The sequence below is a fragment of the Naegleria gruberi genome (assembly GCF_000004985.1).
Source record: "Naegleria gruberi genomic scaffold NAEGRscaffold_7, whole genome shotgun sequence".
In the NCBI taxonomy this organism is placed as follows: domain Eukaryota; phylum Heterolobosea; class Eutetramitea; order Acrasida; family Naegleriidae; genus Naegleria; species Naegleria gruberi.
In genome coordinates, this window is record NW_003163320.1 from 55,225 (window position 1) to 66,777 (window position 11,553).

Consider the following 11,553-nt stretch of genomic DNA (forward strand, 5'->3'; position numbering starts at 1 on the left):
CCAAGCTGCTCAAGGTTGTGTTTTGGTTGGTGTCGCTTCCTCGTAGTGAGCAAAGATCAGAGAGGTGTTATTACTTATGTTTGGAGGAAGGAGTAATAGAGAGGGTTACACTGTGATGGTTTGTAACGGAATTTGGAAAGATGTTGGAAGATGAATCAAGACCAAATGAACGAATAGTTTAATGTCAATCATGTGTAAATGAATATTGTAAAATTTAGTTAAAGATCATCTAATTTAATTAAGGCAGAATTATTCAGATTTTTAATTATTATTATTTACATTGTCTTTTTGAAGAGAACTTCCGAAACATCAATTCCTAACTGTTGTTTACAATTATCGTAGAGTGTTCTCATGGTTTGATTTTTAGAGAGTGGAGGCATCTGATAGTCAGTCAATTCAGCCCTTTTCAGTGCTGCTAATAATCCATTATGATTGAGGACGGCCAACTTTTTACAAGCTACATTCCATACTAATTGAGTATTCAGAATTCCAACCATATTTAACATTTTCAGTTCAATGTATCTCGTCCTGTTATTGTCCAACTTTTGAAGGAAACGAGAACCAACGAGAGGAACACGAACTCTTTCTCTTTCTGCTAAGTCACCTGCCAAAACATTATCACATGATTTCATTAGACACATACAGTCCATCATTTCTCCACCCACGAATGAGGCTTGACTGGAGAGAACCATTTCGAGAGCTCTCTTTGGCATGAATGAAGTTGGTTCAAAATCTGATGACATATTTGCAAGGGCATATTTGGATTTTGAACTGGACGTGTCAATCTTTCCATATTCATGATAAACGATATTCTTCAAGATGAATTGCAAGTGGTCATCATAGTGAAGCGCATTCACACTATTCTCCAAAGATATTTCAATTTTACCAATCATTTTCATTGTCTTGGCTCCCAACTTGTCCACAGAGAAATCAGATTTGGTGCACCACTGAATGAGCTCACCACTTTGCTTTTTGTATGTCAAGTACCAATCTGGCATGAATTCTTTGGTTAAAAAGTTGACAAATTTCCAATCTCTATCAATAACATATTTCAATGCCAAATCTTCTGATGAAAGTTTCAATTCCTTTTCAGCTTGTCTGAATAATTCTCTCTTTTTCAGAATGATATCAATGGCCATTTTTGGAATCTTACTGGAAGAACTGTCAACGGATTGAGCCAACCACTTTTCAACAAACTTGTGAGAATGATCCTGGAAGAGAAGGAACCAATCTTCCAATTCATACAAGAACATTTGTGAAATAACTTGCAATTCGTCAATAATTCCCATTCCCAAACTCTTATTTTCCAAATCAGTGAACAAGTGAGGTGTTAAATTCTTTTCAATATTTTCATGTTGTCTTGTGAGAAATTGTCCCAACCTCTCATGAACAAAGAGTTTCTTCAAAGTACTCTTCTTTTCATTACTGACCTGGATGTGTTTCACAATCTTGACAAGGAATGGAACACTGTCCAATCCATTTTTCTGTAAAGTGCTAATACTCAATTCTGCAGATTGTTTCTTTGTATCAGTTAAATCACATTCAATTGCCAAATCATGACAAAACTCTTCAATGACTCTATTAATCAATTCTTGATGTCTTTCAAAGGCAGATTTCACTTTCATTGTTGAAGGATTCAAAAACTTTCCCAAAAACATTATTTTCACTCTCATTTCATGACTTGTGGCAGAATCTTGGTGTTTCTCCAAATAAGCCAAAAATCTTTCTCTCAATTCGTCTAAGAGAGGCGAATTTGAATTTCTCAACTTTCCCAAATTGATTGCCATTTGTTGCTGTTGCTGATATGCTTGTAATGTAGATTCAGATAGAGAATTAGTGGAAGAACTGCCACTGCTATAGTTGGAACTGCTAGTGAGAGCATCATCTTCATCGTCTTCTATTTCGTTTCCATTATTTGTGGAGCCATCGTCTTCTTGAAGTTGTGGTTTGTCAAGGGAAACTTTATCAAGAGGTTTTGGAGAGGACATATTCGAAAGTGAGTTACTAGAGGAAGATGAAGAAAGATTTGATTTGCTTGGTGAAAGTGGATATGGTACAGGAGATGATGACATTGGAGAGCTTGGTGAAGTGATGCTCACCTTTCGAATAAGTGCTGGAGAGGAAGGAGAAAGTGGGTTAGTGCTAATTGAAGAAGAAACTGAATGAGCAAAGCTTGCCATTATATTCCTGCTCGTTGGAATCTCAACTGCAAGAATAGCCACCGGCAGAATAGTGTGTTTAGACATGATTCGAATATAAATACAAGTAGTGGTGTTGAAAGAATGTTTTTTTTCTAATGATTCTCCAACCAATACAAGTGTGGTTTTACGAAGAGTGATGACTTCTCAATAATTTTTCATTTTCATGCAACCTGATTTTGTGAGCACTTTCCTACCATGTCAATGCTAGCCAAAATAGTTTTGCTTTTTCCATTGATGCATGATAGTTGACGGATTTTTTTTTGTTAAATTTCATTCTCGGCAAGTGTAACACCAGCATAGTTTGAGCGATACAGTGAAGAGTTCTGAAATTGTTGTCGATTGCCGAGTGTGAAGATTTAGAGTTCATGAAATTTTCACAAAATTTCTCTTTAAATTGTGTAAAATGACAAGAATGAGAATTGTTATCTTGGTTGTGAATGGATTTTTGGTGTAATGAAGAGGAAGATGAAATGGTTTTGAAAAGTTGATGTTCTGGTTCACCAAGTGGGAAGAAAAATACGCCACTTTTCAAGAGATGTCATGTTGATGAGAATCTTTTTGAATTTGGAAAGAGAATACGTTATGTATTAAGGTTTAATAACCACGTGGAATCTGAATAAAGATTCGTTTAAAGTGTTCGACATTCACATTTAGGGTTTTTGAGTACAGATTTGAACGATTGTAAACATCTACGGATGGAAATAGATTATCCCAAACTTCAATTTTAAGGCTCTTTCCCAGTCGAAACGAAACTTCACATTTTGAATTGATTGCTGTTCGTTTGACATTTTGGAAAATACAACACCATTAAGTAGTCTTTCTTCTACCCTTTTAATTCTGCTAAAACTTCACAACTTTTATTTTACAGCAGTTTTGATTTGAACTTAATCAAATCAATATTTACTGCATTTTCGTATATTGATGAGGAGTGTTTTCTCTTCTTCCTTTCTAATATTTTCATTGTTTTCTTCACATTGGTAAAATCTCAATTAATACTGTTGCTGCTGCTCATGCTTAGAAAATCATCAAACGAATGATCATATTCCTTGCAATGTCTCTTTTTGATATTTGAGATTAGTTTAGTTTTCTTTTCCTTGGAAGGAAATTTAAACTGGTCGAGCTGAAATTTCAGAATTTGAGTTTTCAATTCATCTTCAACCTCTTTCAATCCCAAAGAAGCATTCTCACTTTCTGGTTTTGGATTTCTGGCATGGATTCTAGTTTTCTGCTCAATTGGCTTTTTTGGAATTGATTTTTTCTTTTTTGGAAATTCGTATCTGGTGGAAAGATAATACTGAGCCACACATTGTTTCCATTGTTGATCTTCTACAGATGATACTTGAGAAATGGGTATTGGGTTCATTGGAATGGCTGGTTTTTGGTTTCGTCTTGGAATGACTTTTAATTGATCATGCAAATCGAATAGAACTGTATTTTGAGTTGGTTTCTGGTCATTTCTACTTTCGATTTGAATTGAATCGATGGTGAAATCATTGAAGTAGCGTTTCGTCTTGGTTGGTTGCTTATTTCCCATTGTTGTGTTTTTTTCGACTTGTTTCGAATAGCCAATCGATTTACAGTTTGGTGCTTTGTTGTCATCGGTCAGTGATGTGTTCGTTGAGTATGTATTATGCATATGAAGATGGAGCTATTGATTTTGGAGTAAACCATTACTTGGATATCTCTTACCAATGTTTATCAAGTCCATTTTAGGAAGTTTGAGGCTGAGTTTGGAATTTTTTATGATAGTCATGCACATTTGTATGGTCAACTCACGAATAAGAGAAAAAATTAAGTAGTGGTTTGTATTGTAAAACACACATGTCACTTGTAGTGTTAATCTTATTTCCTTCAGTGTTGACAATTCTCATTTCATCATCCTCACAGATTTGTCAATTTTAAAGCAATGTAATCCTTTTTAAATTGTTTTCTGATTATGCAACTTCATCAAGCAAAATCATTTAAGTTTCTTCCAGTAAAGAATATTTGAATTAAGCAAATAGTTTCCATAAATTTCCTCTTCTTTCAATGATTTCTTCATTTCAAAATCGATAAAAATTGAAGAACAGTGTGGACATTTGAATGGATTAAAGAATGAGAAATCTTCCCAACCAGTGGCTCTAAGCTTTTCATCAATTTCCTCAGGTGTTTTCCCCAATTTTCCATGAGAAGCAACCAAAGTTCTATTTCCACTTGCATAAAAGTAATCAATGTGTGGTTGTGAGCTATTGAAATGTTTCAATGTAAAGCTCTTTCTACATTGATCACAGGAACAAATACTATTAATATTGGTTGGAGTTGGAAAACCCTTCGAATAAATTCCTCTCTTAATTAATCCCTTTCCGATAAATTCCAAATTCCTTGCATTCTGTCCTGGCAAGAAGAAGGGTTGAAATTTCAATCCTTGACATTGAGAGTCTTGATATGGTTTTCCGTGATGAGTTTCAGAATCAGACAATATACCCTCCATCAATACCAATTCATTAGGAAGAGTCTTGACAGTCAAGTGTAAATATTTTGGTGTGGAAGAAATTCCTTGATGAAACTCTACATCATGTTCAATATTAAAAGTTCGGAGCAATTGATCATTTTCATAAACAGAAAATGTAGATTCCCCAAGATTATTTAATGGTAAAATTATGTCCTTTTCTATTGTTGTTGTATTATTGATGATGTTAGAATCGGAATGATTTTCAATTCTTATTAAATTATTATTTTCAAAATTAATATTAAACTAGATTAGTATGAATGGGATTGGATATATAATGATTGTGTCATACCTTTGCATGGTGATAACATCGGTGATGATAAAGTGTTTGGAAAGATTTGAAAGGTTTTGAGTTGAGTTTTTGCATTTTTTATTTTTATTTTTAAATACAGTGGAAAATCCGATGTTAAGAGAAGGTCATTTATTTTTAATGGGGACGTCATTTTTAATGTGAACAAGAAGCCCGTCTAGCTCAGTCGGTAGAGCGCAAGGCTCTTAACCTTGTGGTCGTGGGTTCGACCCCCACGGTGGGCGATTCAATTTTATTTTTCAACTTATCATTCATAAGGCAATTATTATATCTTGATCCTATTGTGGATGTGAAACGTCTATTGGTTTAGTGGTGGGATCAATTAGCAACCATGTAAAAGGTTTGTTTACAATTAAACCACAAAACATCCATGAACTTGCATGAACCAACAATTTCCGCGCCAAAACCCTAATCTACAACAAACAAACATAAAAAAATAGGTAAAGAATCCCTTCCTTATTATTATATTGGTTGCTAGATTCAAGTTTTTTGTATTTACGCGCAGAATTTGAGAATATTAAGCCTTCGCTGTCATCACAAGATATAATTATTAAGAAATCTAACAATGACCACCAAGGTACAATTAGTAAGGGATGCTTCTCTGGCTTTTCAACAAAAAAAGTACGATGAATGTTTGAAAATAATTTCGCACGATGAACATCATGAATCATCATTGCCTTGCTCGGAAGAGTTGGGGATGGACATCAAGTTAGGAACCATTGTGGGAATGTGTCATTATAACAATGCTGTTATTCAAAAAGAAATGGCAAAGGAATTGTTTGATAAGGCTTTGATTCAATTTGATAAGGTCATTTCTCAATATAGGGAATATGAAAATACTGTACATCAAGATCAAGGAAATGTCAAATCAATTGTTGAAAATAACATTGGATTGGAGGTTTTTATATCTACAACAAAGGTTAATTATTTGGCAGGTCTTTGTCATTTATATAGTAACAGGTACAAGGATGCTATACCTTATTTTAGTAGTGCTGCTCTTATGGCCTCAACCTTACAGAGTAATATTGGATATGTGGCCAATAAGGATCATGCCAAATCTTTCCTTAAAGAGTCACCAAAGTACTATTTAAATCGAGGAATCTGCTACAATGAGTGTAAAAATAATGAGTTGGCAGAGAGGGATCTTGTCAAATATGTGGCACTAATTGAAACATCTGATTTGAGTCCAGACACTCAAGCACCTCTCTTATTTGTTGCGTTTACTAGTTTAGCAAGCACAAAATTAAACAAGAATCAACAAGAGGATGCAATCAAGTATTTCAATAAGGCCATCGATTCTTTCAACGTAATGGAACCGGATGCCCAACAGGTACATTTTGAAAACTGTGTTAAGGCTAAACTCAAAAGAGCCACAACACTTCAAAAGTATATTAGTTACCATGTGTATAACTGTAAGGAAGATGCAAACCTTATGAAAGTAATTGAAAGTTATAGAAAAATGGCCTCTGATGATTTGGAAACCGCAAGAAAATACAAGAGACTCGAGTTTTATTACTTGTACCAATATGTAAAAATGATAGTGATGTTCTGCAAACATGTGGAAGGACTCATTGAAAAAGATGAATTGGTACCTCTCTATCAAGATGCTGCAGACAAGTTGCAAGAATGCATTTCAATTCAACCAAAGAATGCAAAATTGTACGGGGACTTGGCATTGTGTAAGAGCAAGATTGGGAAAGAAAAATTGGAAGAAATTTTAGATTTGTACAATAAGAGTTTTGAATTAACCAATGGGGAACCTACGGATAAGGTATCTAAGCAAAAGTTGGCCAGGATTTATTTCGAAAGATCTGTCATTTATTTCAAATTATCCAATACTGATAAGGCCAAACAAGATTTGGATAGAGCTATTCGTTTGAATCCATACTTTTCAGATGCTTACTACAATAGAGGTTTTTTATTGAAGGATTCCGAAGATGATATTGAACAAACTTTGGACGATTTGGGAGCAACCTGTGAAATGAACCTTGAGGACACTGAGTGTGCATTTCTTACGTAAGTTGATTGGTATTGTTCAGTTTGATTGTAATTATATATAGTGCCATTATTTTAGCAAAACAAGAAAACAAGGAAGGTAGTCGTTCCATTGTCGAAGAATTCATCAAGTTTAACCCTAATGATTCCAATTTGAAAGATCTTTTATTAGCTCTTAATAACGAGGGCAGTTTGGATGCATTTGAATCCTTACCTAAATTCAGAGAATCCCACAAGAAGAACAAACTCTGGACACCTAATAGAAAAACAAAACCAAGTCTAGACAGAGCATCAATTAGAAATAGAGTTACAAGTGCCAAACTCGACGAACAAGACACTGATGATGGCTATTATTGTGATCCAACCTTCCCAGCAGTGTCAAAATCAATCTACGGAACAGAGGATAGTGATTTACCATCTGAATTGACTTGGTACAGAACTTGGGACTTGTGTTTCCTCAGAGAAGAGTCCCAACTTTTTGTTGATGGTACAAGCAATACTGATATCATGCAAGGTGGTATAGGTGATTGTTGGTTACTTTCTGCATTTTCAATTGTTGCTGACTATCCAGATATCATGAGTAAGATTATATTGGAGTCAAAATCAGATCCAGATAACGGAAAGTATGTCTTTTCCATTTTCGGAAAAGAAGGCCCCACAGAAGTAGTTATTGACAATAGATTGCCATGTTTTTCTGATTCGGGAAGTCTTGCATTCTCCAGGAGTGGAACCTCAAACGAAATGTGGATTTCCTTATTAGAGAAGGCATATGCTGCGTATTATGGAAGCTACCAAGCACTTCAAAGTGGTTACATGAGGGATGCCCTTGTTAGTTTAACAGGTGGAGTTCCTTTCACTCTTGATATCAGTGTAGAAAACAAGGAGGAGGTATGGGAAATCTTAAAGACTATTAAAAAGAAGAGCACTGATCCCTCATCATACTGCTTAATGGGATGTAGATCTGACAAGGCACCAGCCAGAACTGGTATTCAAACTCACCATGCCTATGCAATTCTGGATTGTTTCGACTGTCCTCTTGAAATGACCAATGGAAAGAGAACTCGTCTTGTCAAACTTAAGAATCCATGGGGTTATGGTGGTGAATTAGAATCTGGAGATTACTCTGATGATAGTAAGTGGTGGACTAAGGAGCTCAGGAAATATGTTGGACATGAATCAAAAATTGATGGCATTTTCTTCTTGACTTTGGGGGCACTTGTTAAATATTATACGCAAATTCAAGGAGTAAGGATTTTTGATGAGGAGCATTGGAGTATAGCACGTTTTGTGGATGAATTCAAGCAAAAACCTGGACATGACTTGGATGACTGGGGCCTAGATATTTGTTCTTTCTCGTCTCATTATGTTATTCACAACACCCACGAAGACAACAAGCTAGTAATTGAACTTTCTCAAAAAGACACCAGATTTACAAGAGATCAAAAAGAAGAGTTCAAATGTGTTGCCATTTATGTATTTAAATATCCTGAAAGTCAATTCAATGGCGAAGAAAGCACCAGGTTAGCAACAATTGGTGAAGAGAATGAAACTGTCGTTCAGGGTATCTACGACGGTTGTTACAGTGAAACAAGCATTGAGACAACACTACCTGTTGGCCATTATGTTGCAATTCCAGCTGAGCTTTACTCTAAGACACCAACAGAGAAACTTTCACTCAAAATTATTTCAAGAAAACCTGTCACTATTGTTAGATTGCCTGTTCAATAAATATTGTCTACATCATTGATGTATAAATGAATTAAAATCCATTACTGGTTGTCAATTTCAAAAGACCCATATCACCAACATATTTCGCTCCTTCATTACCAATATTGTTGGTCCGAATATTGAGGAATAATAACTGTTTAGTTCACTAATGTATTTTGCACCTTTAGAACTATCATTGTATTATTGATTAAGATTAGTTAATTACTTTTTTTCACAGATAAGTTCCTTCGTCACCAATCCTATTTGAACAAATATTAAGCTCAGTTACTTGTTTCAATATACTAATATATTTAGCTCCTTACTTGCAAAGATTATTAAAACTAATATTAAGGTTAGTTAATTGCTTCATTTCAGTGAGATAGTTAGCTCTGTCTTTATTAATATGATTTCAGCTAATATCGAGATTAATCAATTGTTTCAGGTTAGTAAGAAGCTCAACTCCGTCATCAATACTATATCCACAAATAAAAAGTTCAGTCAATTGATTCATGCTGCTGATAGATTTAGCTCCTATACAACCATCAGGATTACAAGCAATATATTAAGACGCGGTAAAGATTTCATTTCGCTGCTGAAATATTAAAGTCCTTCAGCACCTATATAGTTATTATCAAGTATAGTTAAACGGATCAATTTGCTTATAAATTGAGCTCCTTCATTAACGATATCATTGAATCCAATATCAAGACTAATCTATTTATCCATTTTGATTACCAATTTAGCTCCTTTTGCTCCAATCGTATTTCCAATAGAAAGTTGCATATTTGTGAAATGAAACATCGTAAAGAAACTAATGCACAATCCATTATCAATAAATTTAACATTATCCTAATGAAAAATTAAAATTTCATAAAGGATATCATCGGGTAGGAAATTGTTAAATTCTGAAATGCAAGTTGAAAAATTATTTGATGATTTTTCAAGGGTTTCGTCCAGTGATTTTTACAAGAGTTTTGGTCAACCGAGTTTGTTCAGCAATACGAAAATAATAATTAAAAAAAATGGTAAATTCTGCAAGGGAGCATCAAGAAGGTTTATTTTCCAACGACGTTTGTTTTGAAATATTGTCATTTCTTGATGGTTGGACTATTATTCGAAACTGCGCTTTAATTTCTAAACAGTGGTTTGAAATTATTAGAAATTATTCGAAACTTGATCTTGAGGTAATGAGTAAACTTTCCACGGAAAGAATCACCATGTTATCCGAAAGTCAATTCTTGAATAGAATTATTGGCTTCAAAGTTGGAAAGTATGCAGCTTCCGAATTTGTATTATTCGAAAGCTCAAACCTTGAACAATTATGGGAAACTATTGGTTCAATGTCTCAATTGACTAAACTTGATGTTGGCAAGACTGGATTACATACTTTTCCCATTTCAATTTTACCTAATTTGGAAAATTTAACAGAATTAAACTTGACATTTTTGGAAATATTTGACCAAGGAGCAAAAATAATAAGTCAACGATTGAAATTCATAACCAAACTCAGCGTCGATTATTGTGGAATTGGAATTGAAGGAGTACAAGCAATTGGAAATATGAAACAATTGACTTTTTTGAATATTAGTGAAAATGAAATGAGAAATGAAGAGATTGAATTGATTGGAACACTTGATCAACTCAAATATTTGAGTATTCGAAATATTACACGTGAGAATAACAGTGTTGATGATTATCTAGATTTTAATTCTCTGAAAAATCTGAAATTGTTGACCTACCTCAATATTGGTGAAAATAGAATTTCAGATGAGATTGGTTTACAATTTTTGAGAGAAATGAAACAATTGACTCATCTCAATGTTGCAAACATGGAAATTGGAAGTATTGGGGCTAAAATAATCAGTGAAATGACACATTTAGTTAAACTAAATATTGGACGAAATGATATTGGAAGAACTGGAATTGATTATATAGGTGAAATGAAACAATTGACCTCATTGAATGTTCAAAACTGCAATTTAATGGAATGTAAATTTTTATGTGGAATGAAACAATTACAATATTTGAATATTAGCGAAAATACAATTAGAAATGAAGGAGTGGATTTAATTTGTAAAGAACTATCTCAATTGAAATTTCTGAACATTTCTGAAATATTGTCAAGACCCTATCAATTTAGAAATGTACTCCCCATAAAATTGGAGAATTTACCTCGCCTTAATCAATTAACTGAGCTCGATCTTAGTAGTGATCGAGTGAATGAAGAAAGTTTGATTTTTCTTCTTGAATTGAAATGTTTAACCTCACTGAATGTCAGAAGAAATAGCATTACTTGTAATTGTGCTAAAATCATTAGTGGAATGAGCCAATTAACCAAACTGAATATCAGTGAGACACAAGTTGATGAATTGGTGATGGAATATATTTGTGGAATGAAAGAGTTGCGAGTGTTGTATATGCAAAAGAATTATTTAGAAAATGATTCAGAGGTTGTTGACTTGATTGAGAAAATGGAAAGTTTGACTGAACTTGATATTAGTGATTGTTATATCAGTATTGAAAATGAAACCAAATTAAGAGAAATTAAGAAATTAAGGAAGCTTGTATTATTTGCTTAACATGAAATAACACTCAATTTCAAAATATTTCTCAACAGCTTAGATTATTAAACTATCTGGATTAGATTTATAATCTTATTCTAAACAACACAAACAACACAAGGGGCGGTGGTGTAATGGTAACATCGCAGCCTCCAAAGCTGTGGCCGGGGGTTCGATTCCCCCTCGCCCCCTGTCATTTTATTTTCCCAAATTAAGTAAACAAGATTTGATAATACAGGTTAAAGAGTAAAAAATTGGATGCTGTCAATGCGTAACAAGATCTTATTTAAG

General features: G+C 34.0%; 5 protein-coding genes and 2 non-coding genes across 7 annotated transcripts; 4 read left to right on the plus strand and 3 right to left on the minus strand.

Moving 5' to 3' along the window:
• Positions 1-236: 236 nt before the first annotated feature.
• On the minus strand, positions 237-2,246 carry NAEGRDRAFT_57038 (uncharacterized protein; the record flags this gene model as incomplete). Its single annotated transcript, XM_002681117.1, has 1 exon — positions 237-2,246. One exon carries the CDS (start codon positions 2,244-2,246, stop codon positions 276-278), a length of 1,971 nt encoding a protein of 656 aa, XP_002681163.1. The 3' UTR covers positions 237-275.
• A 792-nt stretch (positions 2,247-3,038) lies between these two features.
• NAEGRDRAFT_57039 (uncharacterized protein) lies at positions 3,039-4,164 on the minus strand. The gene has a single exon (XM_002681118.1). It carries the CDS (start codon positions 3,835-3,837, stop codon positions 3,187-3,189), a length of 651 nt encoding a protein of 216 aa, XP_002681164.1. The 5' UTR covers positions 3,838-4,164; the 3' UTR covers positions 3,039-3,186.
• On the minus strand, positions 4,159-4,671 carry NAEGRDRAFT_63499 (uncharacterized protein; the record flags this gene model as incomplete). Its single annotated transcript, XM_002681119.1, has 1 exon — positions 4,159-4,671. The coding sequence occupies one exon, from the start codon at positions 4,669-4,671 to the stop codon at positions 4,159-4,161; it is 513 nt and encodes a 170-aa protein (XP_002681165.1).
• A 479-nt stretch (positions 4,672-5,150) lies between these two features.
• NAEGRDRAFT_t102 lies at positions 5,151-5,223 on the plus strand. The gene has a single exon. It is a non-coding gene; the product is annotated as a tRNA-Lys (tRNA).
• Positions 5,224-5,564: 341 nt separating this feature from the next.
• Positions 5,565-8,722, plus strand: NAEGRDRAFT_63500 (calpain family cysteine protease-containing protein; the record flags this gene model as incomplete). Its single annotated transcript, XM_002680956.1, has 2 exons — positions 5,565-7,015; positions 7,060-8,722. 2 exons carry the CDS (start codon positions 5,565-5,567, stop codon positions 8,720-8,722), a joined length of 3,114 nt encoding a protein of 1,037 aa, XP_002681002.1.
• A 1,001-nt stretch (positions 8,723-9,723) lies between these two features.
• NAEGRDRAFT_46479 (uncharacterized protein) lies at positions 9,724-11,280 on the plus strand (the record flags this gene model as incomplete). The annotated part of the gene is made up of 1 exon (XM_002680957.1): positions 9,724-11,280. One exon carries the CDS (start codon positions 9,724-9,726, stop codon positions 11,278-11,280), a length of 1,557 nt encoding a protein of 518 aa, XP_002681003.1.
• A 102-nt stretch (positions 11,281-11,382) lies between these two features.
• NAEGRDRAFT_t103 lies at positions 11,383-11,453 on the plus strand. The gene has a single exon. It is a non-coding gene; the product is annotated as a tRNA-Trp (tRNA).
• Positions 11,454-11,553: the final 100 nt, after the last annotated feature.